The 18,864-nt window shown below is 44.6% G+C and overlaps 1 protein-coding gene across 2 annotated transcripts in view; it reads left to right on the top strand.

Moving 5' to 3' along the window:
- GLRA1 (glycine receptor alpha 1) overlaps nt 1–18,864 on the top strand; it is a 36,666-nt gene that overhangs the window by 13,776 nt on the left and 4,026 nt on the right. For both annotated transcript variants that reach the window (XM_057411934.1, XM_057411935.1), the window contains exons 2-7: nt 1,763–1,893; nt 5,607–5,674; nt 14,171–14,394; nt 16,801–16,883; nt 17,518–17,655; nt 18,175–18,389. In XM_057411934.1, coding sequence (XP_057267917.1) covers nt 1,763–1,893; nt 5,607–5,674; nt 14,171–14,394; nt 16,801–16,883; nt 17,518–17,655; nt 18,175–18,389 — 859 coding nt within the window. The remainder of the gene's footprint in view (nt 1–1,762; nt 1,894–5,606; nt 5,675–14,170; nt 14,395–16,800; nt 16,884–17,517; nt 17,656–18,174; nt 18,390–18,864) is intronic.

Raw genomic sequence — 18,864 nt, forward strand, 5'->3', positions numbered from 1 at the left:
CAGTTGCAGCATGCAAAAGCAGCCAGGCTGCAGTTGTGAGTCTGCAGGATTGAAAACCAAGGCTTGGCAAGCCATCGTTGCTAATGCTAGAGAAGAGAGTCAATGCAATACAGGTTACTACAGACTCATGATTTTCAAATTACGGTTCCCAAGTGCATTTGGATCCCGCCCGTTTCTAAAGTCCTGAGGAACTTGGTGCATTAAAATGCTCTTGTCAAGGCCTTGTATAGACAATATTTGTCTCAGCTCAAGCTTGCACTGTATGAACAGGTTTTTGAGGGCAAGGCCACATCAAGGCCATGCACAGTAAGCACCCCCAAATTCTTCCTGGTAGACCTTGTGTCAGTACTTAGCACTAATCTTCTGAAAGACAGCAGGTTTGACTACTGCAGTCTCTTAAGATAAGAGATGCAGACGTTCAAGATGACATCCTCGTGCTGCGAGAGGACTCTGTGGTGTCATCATTTGTGAGAACATGCATAGCTAAATATCTTGTGCCTGTTGCAAACATGCTTAGGCCCCTCAGCTGCACTGCCACAGTGGTTTCTCACGATTTCCACACAGCCTTTGTACTTTAAAAGGATTCAGTGGGTTTGCAGAAGTGTGAATCAATGAGCATCACTTCCTCCTGAGCAGCTTTCTCTGGCTAACGCATTTGCATTGCAACAAGGCTTGTAGACTTTAACCATGAGCAGGCACCTGAACCCACAAGTAGAGACAGCTCTTGCCCTAAGCACATTGCATGTCACTTATAGGTATATTAATTTTGCTAATCTAGGCAATTTTACACTATACTTTCAGCCTGGGAGCTGATCTGTGTTTGAGTAGCAGCCATATAACCATAACGAAAGAGCTGAATAGTGTCTATTCCTGTCTTGAAAATCAAATCTTTCTGCAAAGTTGAGAATGAGCACCTAGCACCGGAGGCCACTTATTCCTGCATGGATGGCAACAACAGAGACTTCCTAAGCCCAAATCATCACCCTGTAGATCTTGTGGAATCCCACAGAGTCCAAAGGCACATTGCCAGCCTCAGATTTTCATCTTCTGCAGATAAATTGGTAATTTCACTCTTTCTGCCACAGAGGCCATACAGGTCCCCAGAACATTTTATTTCCTTTCATCCTCAACCCAACATGAATTACGTTTCATGGTCACACTCCAGACACCTCCTAGTCCAGAGACCATGTTGCTGTATTAAGCTCAGACCCCTGCATTGCAGGTACTAACAGCAAATACTGGAATGGCCAGCAAGAGGGAAGCAAAAACACATCTATCCCCTACAGACCCACAGGCTCTGCAGGAGCTATGCAGACACATGACACTCATTTAAGCCTTGAATTCCAGATTGCTCCAATCCAACCTGCCTTTGGGAAAATTGGGCTGTCAGGATACCAGATATGCTCCTTGCTATTTGCCACGTAATTAAGCAGAACTTGCTGCCCAAGGCTAATCTCAGAGTGTATTTTACCTGTGGAGCTCAGATTTGTAATTTAGTGACATGCCAAGGAGCTATACCTGAACTTGCAAAAGGATTTTCTCCACTCATCCTCTCTCTGCTACTCAGGTGGCAGCTGGGATTCTGCATTCAGAGGTGTTTGGTCTGGTCAAACATATTAGCAGAGACCAGCTTCATTAGGAGTTCACATGGGTGCCCATCTTGCCTCACAGCAGGAATGAGATGAGGGGTTCTGTTTCTGGACCCCAAACCCTCCCCAGTATGGGATGTACACTAAAAATCTCTTTCTTTCTACTCACACAGCCTGGCAGCCTCTAAAGAAGCTGAAGCAGCAGCACGATCTGCCCCCAAACCCATGTCTCCTTCCGATTTCTTGGATAAGTTGATGGGGCGAACTTCAGGATATGATGCCAGGATCAGGCCAAATTTTAAAGGTATGCATAAAAACCTGCTTTGTGGCTTTGTTTCAACTTAGGACTGAAAACAGCATGCAATCTTCATGAATGCCTCCTTAGCTGTATATGGAATATGAACAATCTTAATTCATGTGAAATATATATGTTAATGAGGGATTTGGCACATGGATATCCTAGATGTCTGGTAAGGCACTTGACTTCTACTCAGAATGGAAACAACCTTGTAACAGCTTTACATGCAGGAAAATCTCCAATACAGAGATCAGGGATCCTGCCAAACCAAGCAGTGACTGGCAGGGAGCTGAACACCTCAGGTAAGAGGGAAGTTGAAGCTTTTCTCCTACAGTCATTGCTCACAGCACCTTCTAATAGTGGGCAATGCTCCCCACTTAGACTCACTGAAGCCAAAGGGAGTCCCTCAAGATGCCAGGGCAGCTCTGACCCACCACGATCCCCATAGTAAAAGGGCTATAAGTTAGCACCCACAGCTCCATTTCACACCTGAATTGCCCAGTTCACCCTACACTCACTGGCAGCCAAGCAGCATAGGAACAGACCCTAGGAGAGGCAACAGAGCCTCTTTTTACTCCCCAAAACACCTCTTCTAACAGGGTTGGGTTTAGGGACTTTTTTTGGTGGGTTTTTCCACCTGGTCTAGAGGAAGGTGTCCCTGCCCATAGGAGGGGGCTTGGAATGGCATGATCTTCAGGGTCTATTTACAACCCACACCATTCCCTGGGGTTTTGTTGTTTTCTTTATCTGAGCTCGTTTTTCCAGCACTATTCCCTTGAATCACACCCAGGTATAAAGTGGGACCTGCCCCCTCTCAGCCACTGTCCAGCCCTCTCCAATGCTCATTTCATTCACTTCTTTCCTACTACCAATTCCTTCTCCCCTGAGAGTCACAGGCAGTGCTAACACAGGACTCTTAGGACCTATTAATCCCAATAACACCTGCTACACAGCTGCAAACAACAAGCTCTATACTGGGATTTTAAACCCAAATACACGTCTTATGTCTTAGAAATCGGCAAGGCAACAGAACACTGCTGGTTTTAACCAAAACCACAAAGAGTTAAAAAAAACTACCCTGTAAACCTGCCTACCACTAAATTATGCACACACAGAAGAAACCAAACTTTAATATTTAATGCAATGTATACATTATCTTCCTGCTGAAGCAGCTGTATTGCTTTATTTGAGATAATTTAATTTCAGTTTTATTTCAATGAACCACACCTTCCCCACAGGGCAGTTTTGCTGGCTTAGCTTCCCACACATAAATCAGGCTCCAGTTTATATAGGAGGCATAGGAGGTGTTTTACAGAGCTTGGGGTTGTAGCTTTCAAAGCGCATCATTTCAATTAACTGCAGTAACTCATAAGGGCATTTTAATGGCTTAGTTCTAAATGAAAATACCAAAAATCCACATCAGATTGATTTCTGGGGAGGAGAAGTTTAACATAAAGAGTGCAGTTTTTCCTTAAATGCTGCAAGGTCTGGCCTAGCTGTGGCTTCACATTCTGAGAACAAGGAAGAAGCATTTGGGGTTTGCTTTAGGTTGGAGGAGGAAGCCAGCAACTCTGACAGGGAGAGGGCTGAATCCAGTAAGGGTGGACAGTGGACCTCGCACCCAGGCTGTACTCAACCCCACTGCTGGTAAACTACATTGCTTCACAGCTGCACCCCACTGCAGAGCTGGCATGCTTCAGTGGTAAGCAGGGAAGTTTGTAGAACCTCACACAACAACCAAACCCTGTAGAATCCTCATTGTGTCCCCTTGGACACAGTGGGAAGGGTGCAGGGTCTCAACAAGAGGTGGCCCAAAGAGAGCCTTCTTCAGGGTGCACTGGGCCAGCCCTATCCCACGCTCAGCTTCACATCAGCACAAGATCGGGGCAAGACAGTCCAAATCCTCCATGCATGTCTGCCAGGAGCACATGCAGTCATCCAGGAGCTCAGCTCAGTATTCTGGATAAACCTTTCAGAGAAAACAAGTTGGTGAAGGGAGTGATAGAAAAGGCATCGTTTTATATCTGATATTTTAGCCCATACCTACATTTAAGTCTGAAGGAAGAGCTGCACAGATTGAACAGAGCTGCTGCTGAGCTGGCAAATGGCTAGCTGGGAGCTGGTTAGACAGAAGCCTGCTTGGGTTGCCTGGGACTCACACCAAGAAAATCCCAGCCATAGAGAGTATCACTGTTACATGGCTGCAATCCTACTCCTGCAGAGGACAGGCACAAAGTTTCAGAAGAGGCTAAAACAGGAGAAAAGGAAAGGGAAATGAAGAGGAACAAGCAAAGCTCCAAACGTTACTTAGTAATCAGGAAATTCCATTAATTTCCACACAGGAGGAAGTTTGCATTGATTAGAGGCACAAGCCTCTCGTTAAAGCCATTCCTACCCCTCAGTATTTTATGTTGCAGCAACCGCCAGACTGCAGATGTGGCCTTACACCTGTCAAGCATCACTCTCCCAGCCAGGCTGAGCCATCAGGCTGTTTGAAATGCAGACACCATCCCTGTTTCCAGAAAGAATGGGGGAATAATCTAAATATCCACACTTGCTGCTTCCATAGATGTTATCTTCCCAGAAGCATCTGTCACAGAGATGATATAACTCCCCCAGCATTAAAGGGGGACCTTGATTCCTGGGGGAGTCTCCTCTGCTCTCTGCTGGGCTGTCTTCCCCCACCACACACTGGGCAGCACAGAGACCCCTTTTGCTTCTCCCCTCTAAGGCTCTAGAAATCTTCTCATTATGTGGGCAAGACACTGGTTTACCAGGCACCTGACACAGCTCTGCTTCCAGAATGTTCTCCAGCTTCCTGTGCTGAGCTGCAGCTCTTGGCATCATCCTCAGTGCAAATGCAACATTTTCAGCTCAGATTCACCAGGCAATGTTGCGATCCACTTCCAGTCATAACAGTACCTGTGGCCACCAGTATCACATGAGCAGACCAACCCCCATGCCCTCAACCACAGCCTTTTAATTCCTTAATCTCCACTCCCCTCCTTTGGTAGCCCCTTAACTTTCCTCAGTACAAGGAGGCTAAGCAAAGCTTCTGTCTGAAAGAAAATAAAGCCCAGGAGAAGCATGGCCTAAAGCCTGGGAGTTCCTTCTCCCAAAACAAGACAGCCAAAGAACTTCCATTGGCAGAGCCCTGAAGCCTCCTATCCAGATGTGAGACTTAGCAGACAGCACTATTACTATATGGGGTACTTATGCCTTTACCCAGCCTGACCCCTACAACACAGGCTTCTGTACCGACTCTGAAGGGAGCTTATAGCCCTAGTTCAGGATCATTTAGATGATTTATATCAGTATTTTAAAAGTATAGAACTCTAAACAAGAGGGTCTGACGATAGCCTCTCATCTCCTTTCTGGGTTACATTGCTATCATGTTCAAGGTGAGCTTGCCACGCATACAGCAATGCCAAGATAGCTAGAAAGCTGTCTTGGCTGGCTGTGATCTATTCCTTTTCATCAAAACAAGTCACAGAACAGATATATAAACACAGTCCCAAACAAGGGAACAGAGGTGAAACAAAAGAATTGTTTGATGTCAAATTGGCATCAGAACCGAGTAAGCTGGGTCATCCAGATCCCATTCTTGTATCTCACCCCTCAGTCACCCTGTTCCCACAATAGGTTTTAACACTACAGAGTAGAAATATTTTGTCTTCTAAGCACACAGTAAACTGTTCCAATCTGTATTTGTCATGCAGGCCCACCAGTGAATGTCAGCTGCAACATTTTCATCAACAGCTTTGGTTCAATTGCAGAAACAACTATGGTAAGTACAAATCACAGCACAGCTGCTCAGCTACTGGCTCAGCCTCATTGCACTCCCAGCTAATGCAGCATCACCCTCTTCTTTAGTGTGACCAGAGGAAAACATTGTCTCAGTGTTTCCAAGTTTATCTAAGCTTAGAATAAATTAATGGTGAACACAAAAGACTCTCATTGCATGTAGCTGAGGATCACAGTCTGTACCTGCATCCCTACAAAAACACCATATAGGCAAAGTAAAAGGGTCAGAAAAGGAAACAAAGAGTCTTTTCTGAAGGTCTGCTTAAGGCTCCAAGCTCAGACATTTGCAGACACTTTTTGTTGAAATACCCATAAATCCACAAGTATGAATCAACCCTGTGTGAAGGGAAATCAGCTGAGCTCACATTCAGTCTGCACCAGATTCCCAGAGACCACAAGAATTACTGGGTTACTTTCTTGAAGAAAGTCTTCTGTAGACAGTGATTTTTTTAAATAAAATATAAAGCCCCCCAATATTTGCAAGTTAAGGCTCACTTCAGACAAAAATCAGCGAACACGGCTAAAGGCTGTGTCTAATTGGCAAGACCTTAGGAGCAGAGGACCACTAGAACAGGAGATAATTACTCCATCTGTAAACTATTAAAGATTGGTTGTGACATAACCGGTGAATAGCAAAGGAAAATCTCTGGAGGTACAGCGCCTTACCTCTGTGCTAATGAAAGTTAATCCAGAAAGATGGTGTTCAATTACTCTTTGGCAATTCTTTTTCTAGAAAGATGTTGAATTAAGAAGGCAAGACTCCAGGTGTTTTGTGCTTTCAGGCAGGATGTTATAGGCTTTACATATAGATCACACCCCTAGGCCTGAACAAGTTATTCGTCATGCATGCCACTGTCAGAGGAGTAAACAGATACATAGCTGGGGTTGTAAGTCTTTTATGACACAAAATCCTTTGTCTGGAAATTGTTTGGGGTTGGGGATAGCTCTGTTAGAATAGTAGAAAAAAATCTGTTACTCTGTTCAAGCACAAAGAAACACATTTTCACAGTTGGATTGCAGCGCTCATAGAGGAGAAGTATATTCATTTGTATATAAAGCAAAAAAGAACAAACTAGAAACAAAATACACATCCATTCCTAATGTACTGTTTTATTGGATGTTACGTTTGGCATTACGGACAGTAAATACTCTGTTCCTGTACAAAGATGATTCAGAGTGCAGGGGAGAGAGGCAGGCCACGAGGGATCCCTGGGTAACATAGAGAGCACACTACATGTTTTTTAATATATCTGTTCTACATTGCAAGAAAGATGCATTGGAGCACTCATACAAAGGCACCATAGGAACCCTGTAAACAAGATGCTTCTTAAAATCAGCATAGAGTAGCACGAGAAAGATATGCAGTTCACCTCTAAGACATGCTGCAGGGACTTGCTATCCTCACCAGATGCCACTCATTTCATAGTCTATCTTCCATAGAAAGAATTCCCATGGGAACCCAAAAAACACCCTGTGGGCACATTGCTTTGTCTAGAAATACCCAAGCCAGCTCTGACAAGCTAGTCCAGATGTCAGGCTGACGCAGCATTGCACACAACCTAATATAATGCGCTTCTTTGGGGACAGCAATTCTGCTTGTAAACACCGACAAGCACGAGCAACACAAGTATTGAAACATCTAAAAACGAGATCTCAGCAAGTTAAAGCAGTCTCTGGGATTTGCTAACCTGGGATTTGCTCTGTGGAAAAGCCAGTCCCTCCCCAGTGTTTGAGGATGCATCAGGTCAAACAGGCAGCATCAGCTCCCACCAGATTCTGGGAAGGGCAGAAGGTCCTGCCATGAAGGGAGACAGACCTGACTGCTTTGAATTCAAACAAGTGATCAACTATCTGGGGGGAGTGAAGGAAGGGGGGCAGCTGGGGAGGGGGGAGGAAGCAATTCAACATTTTACCATTAAGAAAGCAGTACTCTGTGATTGACCCCTGAGACTGCTTGTAACATTCCACAGCTGCTTCACTGGCCAGAAGAGCAAGAACAACATTATGGTTTAAGCCTCAACCATTAGGCATCCTAAGCTTGGTCAGGTTCAGGTTCTGAGTACTACATCATCTTATACTTGGTTATTATTGCACTGATCCCTGCGAGAGAAGAATCTTAGGGTTTTAAGGACATCACACACACAATTAGAGAAGGCTTTAATATGTCTCTCTAGTGAGGCTGTTAGTTCCACAGAAAATACCACTTACCATTTATGTTCACACTGCCTGAATCTCACAAATCAGTGTAAATCATGCAGAGGGTTAGAGAAACTGGAGGTGAATGCTCACTTACAGCTTGAAGCATCACGAAAGGTAGAGGAAGAGACTACAGGAAAATAGAGCAAAGAGGCATTTAATGGAGCCACTTGGGCCTACAAATCTCAGAAGGGAGAATAATGAGGGCTGAGAGGAGGCATAGACATCCCAGAGTGGGGAGAAAGCTGACGTGTGCTTCATAAATGTTCAAAATGGACAAGGCAAAAAAATTGAGATCTAGAACTGCTGCAAGGATAAACAAAGTCATCCACCAAACTGAATTCCCCCAAGCAGAGCTGACTTAAAGCAAGGGAAATAAACTCCTTTAAGCATCCTGCAGAACCGGAGACCCAACATAAAAGCCTCTAGTAGTGCACATAATTGATTGGACATTTATGTTAGATTGCAGCTCATAGCTTTATCCATCAGCCTCACTTGCAATCAGCTCTAAGGACAAGAGAAGCTACAAATGGGAACACATCCTCATGAACCCAGTGTATCCTTCAAGGGGAAGGATACTACCAAACAAGTGCAGACAGCCTCCTTCCATCCTAAAGTATTACTGCAATAGTGCAAACAACAGCAAGAAATTCCAGAGGACAAACACAAGATGCATCCATCCTACCTGCTTATTTTTAGGAACACCAAGCAACCCCCAGTCGTAAGTTGTTAAATTCCTTTTTGCTCTTCGAAAGCATAAACACCTTCCCCACCAAGTCTATCAGAGTATGAAACCTACAGCAAAACCACAAACGCTATTCAACATGAAACAGAAGTCATGCTCTTAGGGAAGAGGGTTTTGGTTTAAACTAAAACTGCACCAGCTTTGGTTTGTCTTCGTATCACGACACAACTAATAGCATTACTTGAGCATTTTATCTAACAGATTTCCTCCTATAACAGGAAGTTTGAAATTAAGCAATGTCCTCAATCTCTCTTCTAATGGAAGCTGCAGTTTCATGGCACACTCACTAGCTTAGGCAGTTACATGGAAGCATTTGTATAGAGAAGGCGTATAGAGGAGTTTTTTTATACCATCACCTAGACTTGCTAAGAGCTGAATTCAGTGATCAACATGGCTCCTCCTATAATCTCATGTTTTAAAAAGGACCTACACACAGCAAATGAGAGTGTAAAAGGAAGAACACCACAAAACAGTCAGCACAGGCTCCCCTAGACACAGTGCACACGTGCAAATTTATTTTTGCTGCTTTCATGCCATAGTTACCCCATCCGAAAGGAGCAAACCAAATGTGACCTTCCAGCCAGCCGCAGCACAGTTACAATTGGTCTCGCAGCGTCTCCTAAGGACAGGAGGAGCTGGAGGCTACAACTGTCCAAATGTTAAATATTTTTTTCAGAGACATCTGCATGTGATATTTACAATGAGATAAACCACCCTGCAAAACAGACTGAGCAGCTCGCTCCAGCCTCACAAGCCACAGTGCAGCAAATAGCAAGTATGACCGATTGAGCATATGGGTCACACATTTAACACTGGACCCACACACCCCAAGACACGAAGATGCACAATCAGTGCAGAAAGCCTGCTACAAAGGCTAGGATTTGAGCTCAGTTTTCTGCAGTCAGTCATTCTTAAAACCAACCATCAGTCTCACAGAGATGATGAGCACATAACAATTCATGCAACACAAAACGAAAAGGTTTTTCACAACATCGCACATTCTGCTACAATTTCAATATTAGACTTGCAGTCTTTTTACTACCTATGCTCTTGTAGCTTAGTTTTGCAGTGAATGGAGAAGGAAAAAAACACAACAATAAAACCATAATTCAAATACACACAAAAAGCTGAAGACCAAGACCTCAATAGTGGATTCCTGAACTTCAAATTCAGGATGCTGGCTACAATCCATCTCCCAGCAGCCCCATCCTTGGCCCAAAGACATATACTTTCACCCTCCTTTTATAGGGAAACCTGAAAACATCCCCCTTTTGGGTTCCCAGCACAAAACCCCACATCTACTAAACATCAGGATACTGCTCCCACCCCTCAACACACACATGCCTGCATACCTGCCTGCCTTCCTCAAGCACCAGTCTTCTTCCTCCTCACCAGCAACACCTTCAACACAACTGCTATTCATGACACCTTCTTCCCTACCCAGGTGTAGCTTTAACACCAGGCTGCAAATTGGTTTCTTGGCTACAGCTGTGACAGGGTAACAAGGTCCCTTATTAACCCTTCCAAGTTAATATGCTCCTGGTGTGTGGGGGCTTTGTTTGTGGGGTTTTTGCAGCGGAAAGGGTTGGTGGGTGCTTGCTGTTTCTTTCCCCAGTCATTCTCTTGCAGCGCTCTTTTGCAAGGCAAGTAGCCTTAACAGTTTTGCTGTTCCCTTTCTAGAGAATTAACTCAATGCTAATAAAGCCCCTTGTGCTCTGCTGTCCAGGTGGGTAACAGAATCCCCACCTGAAGGAGCTCAGTCTTTACCCTGGTATTTTCCATCAGCAAGATGTAGATGTATCAAAGTGCAGCCTCTCACCAAAGAGAGCAGAATGTGGTCTGACAGAACCCCTGAGTCAGGAGCTGGGACCTATTCCTGACAGCCTCCATCCCTTCCTCACAGCGCTACCCCCAGCCTACTGCTGCTCTCACCAGCTCACACCTCATCAGCTGCCAAGACTGTGGTGTCTTGGGAAGGGAAGGTCTCAAATGATCTTCCATTTCCTCAGCTCCTTTGCGAGGTCACTAAGCAGAATTACATCTCAGCATTATCAAACTGAACTACTTTGATCACCTCAGTCACTTTCTTCCTACCCTCTGTCATTTCACCCTGGGGAGTGAAATGCCTTTGTGCCAAATTGCAAAGCTCCTGAATGCCTTCACAACACAGAGCTGCTGTTCTTCATTCCCAAGCCAGCCAGAGGAACAGGCTGCACAAGATAATCAATGCCTGGATGTGATAGGCACACAAATGAGGAATGCAAGTAATAAGGATATAGAGAAAGAGATTTTTTTTTTGCTGAGTTTGCAGCCCCAGTAAAGCCTTTTTTTTTTTATCTAGAAAGTTCACATCAGAAATTGGTCCATTTTATCCATCATTTAGGAATAACTGTTGATTTCTTGGTGAGGCCAATTAAGATCTCATACAATAGCATTCAGGAGAAATGCCATATATCTCCAGGTAGCCAACAAATGAGTGTTTGTTTGGCTCATCACTTTTCAGCTTGACTGCAATGCCTAGGCACACAGCTTTCAACACTCAGGATCCTTTAGCTGGTAACAAAATACTGTGACCCTTATCTTAGGCAATGGCACAGCCACAGACATACCCCCATGCCTTCTGCTGGCTCCTCGGGCAGTGCCATATCCACTTTGCTGTCACGTGCTTGTATTTACAATTATGTTCAAATAAGCCTGGACACAAAAAACCTGAAAGGCTGCTCAGCAACTTCAATCTTGCAGTGCAATGCAGCTGTTTGTCATAAAGGAAAAGGCATCTGGGAGAAAACAACCATTGTCAGTGACCAGGCTAGGACTGTGGAATAAACTCACTGAGAAGGAAGCTCTTCATAAGCACACATTCACATAGGTGAAATATTAATGTTGTAAAATGGCAAACCAGAGTATTGCATTCAGTCCATGTATTCTCTTTCTTTGTCCTTGCCTTTTTGTATATCACAACATAAATGCTCAGTTGTCTGTATTCCAAAGCAAAACATACCCACTGCAAACACTTGTCTGTAAAGGAAGAGCACAAAGAGTAGCATGCACCAGTTACTCACCACACTGCTGAGCATCTCCTGGTCCAGGGTAGTGCAATGTCTCACACTGTACATTCATGACATGCCCCTGGACATGAGTACAGGACGCTTGGTCTCTGGAGATGAGTTAGGAGGAGCCTTCTCACACCCATCTCCTGTGAGAAGTTAATTTTCATTTGTCCCACAAGCATGTGATTAAGATCCCTCATCATGGTGACAAAGACTATGGCAGTCGTTCTGTCTGTGGCCTCTTATGCCTGCTGTGGTAGCAACGTAAACCACACTACACCTCCCTTCTACCCTTTCCTTTCAGCAAGGTTTGGAGCTGAAGCAGTGTATTTACTCCAGCAACAAAGCTTATCTGCATCAACACAAGCTATTGCAGGGAAACTGGCTCCTTTTTCCCCTGCTTCCAACACTCAGGCTGAGAACACTTTTGGGCAGCTACCACTGAAGTTTCTTCCAAACATGAGTTTAATTTGTGTTGTACACGACATAAGTCCCCATCTGGAGCTGACCTGCTAGCATCTAGCTGAATAAACATAACAACCTTTGCTTTCTACCTGTTAGGTCAGTAACATTGATTTCCCTTGACTGCAGTGGTGACAGGTCTTAACACAGAGAAAAGGGAGACTTGAAAGTGTACAGGTTGTTCATGGAGCTGCTGTGTGCCATGGGAGCTGGAAATTCAGGGTTGCTTTCCTTTTTCAGATGTGTGGGACTTGCCAGTCCTGCGCTAAGGCACTGGTTCCTGTCCACAGCTATTCACATTTTCTCAAGACACATTATGCAGGGTCAGCAGAGATGAATAATTAAGTCAGAGAAATGCACTTATGAAGATGACATTTAGAATATCAGCAGAAGGAGAGAGTGTTGCAACTCTTTTTCATTTTCAGAGGTTTGCTCCTTTTAGCATCAAGTTGTTGGTCCATTTGTTGTTGTCACAGTCATTAATGTCATTAGCAGCTTCTGTGCTCCAAGGGTGCAGATGGCACTAAGTGGCCTGAAACACATTCTAGACCATGGGCTTGGCTATGGACTGCCCCATCCAAAACACGTGTCAAGACACAATCCTCTCCCAGCCTTCCAGTGGACTCCACAAGAGTCAGATCCTCTTGGATAAAAGGCTGCAGGTTCATAGTCAAAAGAGTGCCTGAGGCAGCAACATCAGAAAGACTCTCCTCTACATGCACCTTTTCAAGCCCAGAGCTTTGTGTTCTCCAGATGGAAAGAACAGACCTGATGGCAGAATCAGGCATATCCTCTGAGAAGTGCCAAATAATCTCACTGAAAGAAAGTTCCTGGTGCCTACAGCAAGTATTAGATACCAGCAGGCATGTGAAACACCCTCCATTAACTGTCTCTTAATAAAAGTCTTCAAAGTACATTACTATTAGAAAGACATCAAAGAAATTCTTCATCATGATAGCAACTATTAGTTTGGGCCAGGGCAGTGAAATTGGTTTATTATATGCTGCTCTTCAGACACAGTCTGCCTCTATACTTGGTAAATGTCAATTAATTTATTGACACGGAGCCTTTATCCCTCTCCTGATAGCTGGCACGTCCTCTTCCCATTTAATTCTGTTGGTTCACTTTCTTATGTGGAAGTCAGCAGAAAAGGGGCATGCAGGTCACCCTGGGAAGCTATTGGTCAGACAGGGAGAAAAGAATCTACCTTTAATTATCCAGGAGAGTGTCTGAGCTGGACCTCAGCAGCCAGCCTTGGCTTGGGGAGCTCTGAGGAGCTGTAAGACACATGGTTATGAGGCAGATATCATTTTGCAAAGTGCTAGGGGACCAGCTTCAATTAAAGATGGCCATCCTATAAAATCTGTAGCATTTATGGCAGCCTGACATTATAGAGGGAATCCAGAACACTCGCTTAGGATTAGGAGAGCAGACTTCATGCACATCCCTCTCAAGTTCACGTACGCTCACCAAGGCTAGCTGCTCCCATCAGTTTGTATGAGTTACCCTTATATTAGTGGTCGCACAGGGAATATCCCTTCCATGGACTGCCTGTCTCACTGTGCCTTTTCTTTTCACAAGTCTAGAGGAAACACAGATAGACACAATAGACTCAATATGGGATGGTTCAACACTGAAAAGAAGTTGCCTTTGGTCTCCTTTTCCCCTTAATCCTCTGCAACAGTTTTCTTGCTGACACCAACAACCTCTGCAACTGAGCATCACTTCTTCAGCCCCAGGGTTCAGACTAGAGGTCTTGACACTTCACACACAGCTGACAATTACTGTGACAGGGGGATGCAAGGGTAGGCAGCTGCTCCTGCTATGAGATAGCTGTAAGCTACAAAGCTAAAAACAGCAGCTCCTTGAGAAATGGTGCCCAAAATGCTTGCCACAGCTTGAGAACATAGGCCTAAACACGGTTTGGTTTTGACAATGATTTTAGTACATGCTCCTCAGCTCTTAGCACTTCCAGCTTCCTCTGAGCACTAATAGCGTTTCTCTGCTCCCTGCTTACACTGCACAGGATTACAGGGTGAACATCTTCCTGCGACAGCAATGGAATGACCCACGGCTGGCTTACAATGAATACCCTGATGACTCCCTGGACCTGGACCCCTCTATGCTGGACTCCATCTGGAAACCCGACTTGTTCTTTGCTAATGAGAAAGGGGCCCATTTCCATGAGATTACCACAGACAACAAGCTTCTGAGGATTTCCAGAAATGGCAACGTCCTCTACAGCATCAGGTGAGGTGACTCCATGAGAAGAGCTCCACCAAGGTAGGGGAGGACAGAGCTAAACTCTCACTGTTCAAGCCTGAAATGAGAACATGGACCTTGAGCATGGCACTGGGTAAAAAAAAATGAGGTCTTTTAAAAATAGGAAATCATACAATTAGCAGTACCATAGCAACACGGTGGGAAGGGGCCCTCTGGAGGTCTCCCATCTAACCTCATGCTGATGATTGACAACAGACCAGGTAAGCTGCAGCTTTCCCTGGCCAAATTGGAAGTACTTCACTTCCAACCCCATCCACTCTTTATTTTAAACCAGTGAAATGAAGTTCAACCTTCATGAGCCTAAAGATGGAAAGTTTAAGTCTATGTCGAAGATTCTCTTCACCTCATGTATAACATAAATTTGAGGTACACACACCCCCTCTCACACTGCAGCTCCCAGCAGCATCCATGGGGAATCGAAAACAGCATGGAGCTGTAAAAATGGAAAATAGACAGCTTAATGCTGCAATGCAGACAGCCTCCATCAAACATCAAGGTGGTTCCAGCACAAAGACCACCTCCCTGATGGCCAAAGTAGTAAGACATTGCCAGGCACATTGGCTGAATGTGGAAACCTCACATTTCTTCATTTCTAACATCAGGCAGGCAGTAAAACTGCCACCACCAGCTTGGCAATGAGCATGGCACAGGGTCCTGTTCCAGGTGGGTTTGCAGGAGCACAGAGGGAGAATACTGGGTCACCCCAATGCTGGGAATCCTCTGCAAAACAGGGCAATAACTCAGCAGGGCACATGGAGCAATGTGACTGATCCTCCTTTTCAAGGCAAAAACTTGAAAACCCTTTGGTTCTTGTTTTAAAAAAAAGAGCTTTCCCATCTCCCTCATCTCCAGATGAATATATAGGCTTCTTTTTAAGGACGTTTCCCTGTGAAAACCAAAAAGAAAGAGGGCATTCTTGGTGGAAGAGCACAATGTAAATGCAAAGTTTCTAAAAGGAAAAGCAGTCTTTCCCTTTTAAAAAATGTTTCCATCTCCAGTGCTCTGCAATTTTCTAACTCGCTTTTTGCTACTACTATTTGCAAGGCTTAGCATGTTCAGAACTGGGTTCACCCAAAATCATCCTTGAGGGTTTCACTCTTTGACCCGTTCTCAGCACACACTTGTCCAACATGTGCTCAGCACCTGAAGACCTTGTCATAGCCACAGTCACCCATTTCACATTTACAGTAAATTCTTCTCAAGGGGCTTGTCTGAAGACGTAATGGAAGGCTTCTCTCACTGATTGATCAGAGGTGGAGTCCCCTGCCAGAGATGTGATGAGACAAACAAAGTGGGCAAAGGCTGGTGGTGACTCTCTACGCTAAGGTGTTTGTTTAAATACAGTGCAGTTGCTTAATGCAGTTGCTTAAAGAGGAAACTGGTTGGAGCAGATTGATTCTTTCTGCTGTCACATCTTCTGTCCCAACACGCCTCTAAACTCAAGCAGAGAATTGCTTCCAACATTAGGATTCAAGTTAAAGTACCTTTCCCTCCTGCTAAGTTTCTCGTAAGCCTGATGATAGAAAAATCGAGTTCCTGTTGCCCCCAGCTGATTCCCCTATTTCCACATCAAGGCAAAGAGCTGAAAAATCTCAACACTTCAAAGAACAGCATTTTCAGTATTATAAAACCAAATAGTCTAGCTATCAGAATCGAATCATTTAATATCAGGTTGTTGAACCAAACAAACACTTTGAGTACAGATTATGATACAGGGCAGCACAGCAATATACCACAGAAAATGCAGCCTGCACCTAGTGAAAATGGAGCTTGAGAGAAAAAAATTGGGGTTGCAAGACGCACAGCAGGAATTCAGGAAGATACAGAGGTTATTCAGGAAGATACAGAGGTTCTTTTGACTCACCACAGGGCATTTTCCCTGCAGAAAAGCCTTTCCCACTGAAGTCTCCCTTTTCCCCCAGAACAATGTGTGATTTTGAGCAAAATTCTCTGTCTTTTCTGACAGAGAAATGTTTTGTTCAAAGATTTTGAAACAGTCCCAGTCTCCAGAAACACACCTGGGGTGTCCAGGGAATGGGTTTAGGCTTGATGCTAATCCAGACAGTTGTGAACCTAAGGCAAGGAATGAAGACCAAAGCAGCAAACTGGTGTGGGAACTCTTTGTTCTGCACAACATTACAATGAAATGCCATCTGCAGCAGGCAACTGCTGGCACTTATATCACAGAGCCAAATGCTCAGCATTTCTGATGCTTTCCAACAGCACATGTGAAAACACAGGCAGGGAAGAGGTGAATGATCAGTCATTCCTGAAGCACACCAGTGTGTCTTGGGCAAAGTACCTGTTTGTAGCACTGGGTGTTTGAGAAGGTTCACCCCCTCATCAGTACCACAAACTGTCTTCTCTCCTCAGGATCACGTTGACTCTGGCCTGCCCCATGGACCTGAAGAACTTCCCCATGGACGTACAGACATGCATCATGCAGTTAGAAAGCTGTGAGTGCTGAGCACATCTCCATCCCTGCCCTCTCCCTCCCCAGCTGCAACCCATTCCCAGTTCAGCCTTCACTGGAGGTTTGCTCAAGAACCACTTGCTCAGGATTTTCCATTCATTCAGCACATGTGACATTTCCTAAGGAAGCCAAACCTTAAAAGATCCCACATGAGGCACCCTGGCTTGCTGGTATTTACATTAGCCTTTCACTTTGGAGGAAAAAGGGGAAAGTGCTTTCAGCTGCAAATAGGTTTTTTTCTCTCTGGGTGAACATTTGCCCCTTGTACCTGTTGCTTATCCCAAAGGAGGGAAAGATGATGAGCAATTTCTTTCAGAGAATGAGGTCAAGTTGGAAAAAACAGCAAACAGTTCAAAAAGCCAAATCCGAGAAAAAATGTGATTTATTGCAGATGTTTCATTGCACACCATCTCGGCTCCAGTGCAAGTCATTACCCTGGCTTTTATCACATTCACAAGCAGTTTTCCCTCAACCCAAATGCTATTCATTACAGCATTGCCAAAGAAGGCCAGGGTAGGTCCCTGCCTCCAAGCATAGATCTCCTGTACAAGTCTGACCCTTTCCAGATCAGTGTTTAGTATGTGTTTCACATGGTATTTGTCTCCTCCTCTCAATAGTTGGCTACACAATGAATGATCTCATATTTGAGTGGCAAGAAAAAGGAGCCGTGCAAGTTGCTGATGGGCTGACATTGCCTCAGTTTATCCTCAAAGAAGAAAAAGACTTGAGATACTGCACAAAACACTACAACACAGGTCAGTGGTGGTTACCTTTAGCTGCTGGGTTCATCAGAATGGAACTTGGGGCTGAGTTTACCAGAGTCTCTTGCTATGTGTGATGGCACTCTTGTGATACAAGCCTTGTCCTACACAGCTACATGCATATAAATACACATAGATACATTGCCAGTGTGTATATATATATGTATATAGCAAATAAGATAACAGACACAAGTGTGTGGAACTCTCTTGTCCTCAGGAACATCTGCATCAGTTCAAGGGTGTTTGGCCTGGACCTTCTCTCCCAGCACCTTCTTTTGTCTTTGACGTAAGGGAGCAAATGAAACTGAAGTGACAAAGGACATACTGCCAAGAACTATTTGCTATGATGATGTTGTACATTGACAGTCCAGAACTGGGCAACAGCTGTTAATTTCCTCCTTTAACAAGATTCCAGTTCTAGGCAATGCAAGGAAAGTCCCCAGACAATAGTGGAAAACAGGAGGCTCACTGTGCTTTATCAGTAATATTCCATGTATCTCCCATCCTTCCCAGGCAAGTTCACCTGTATAGAAGCTCGTTTCCACCTGGAGCGGCAGATGGGCTATTACTTGATCCAGATGTACATTCCCAGCCTCCTTATTGTCATTCTGTCCTGGATTTCCTTCTGGATCAATATGGATGCTGCACCTGCTCGTGTTGGCCTGGGGATCACCACAGTGCTCACTATGACCACGCAGAGCTCTGGTTCTCGAGCATCACTGCCCAAGGTAGGGAACACATTTATCTTTGCAGAAGGGCAAAATGTCCATTTCATAGGGACAGCACACAAATAAGCACACAGATCCTCCTGCTCAACCCAGGAGACATTTAGCTGCCATTGGACTATTCCAGTTTAAGGGCAAGCAGAACAAATTCCAGTCTCCTCCTGCAATTTTAGCAATGTTTCTCTGTCTAGCAACGAAACAGCCCTTAAGATCCAGCATTCACCCCAAGATCCATCACAGCTCTCAGTAGCCAAGAGATCTGTACCTTGCAAACCCCTGCAACAGCCACACATGGATATGCACTCTGCATTCTTGCTTTTTACTCACTTGACCATCACACTTTTAAAACAGAATTGAATTTCCCTGTTATGAAGCACTTCTAGTATGATCAGATTGGATTACTATTTTCCTTACAAATAAAACATCACCATGAAGACCAGGATAAATTAAAAACTAAGGAATTACTTAAGATCCCAGG

This window comes from Pezoporus wallicus, unplaced genomic scaffold (assembly GCF_028554395.1).
Source record: "Pezoporus wallicus isolate ANWC-B61680 ecotype Strahan unplaced genomic scaffold, APGP_CSIRO_Pwel_v1 contig_6354, whole genome shotgun sequence".
Taxonomy (NCBI): Eukaryota; Metazoa; Chordata; class Aves; order Psittaciformes; family Psittacidae; genus Pezoporus; species Pezoporus wallicus.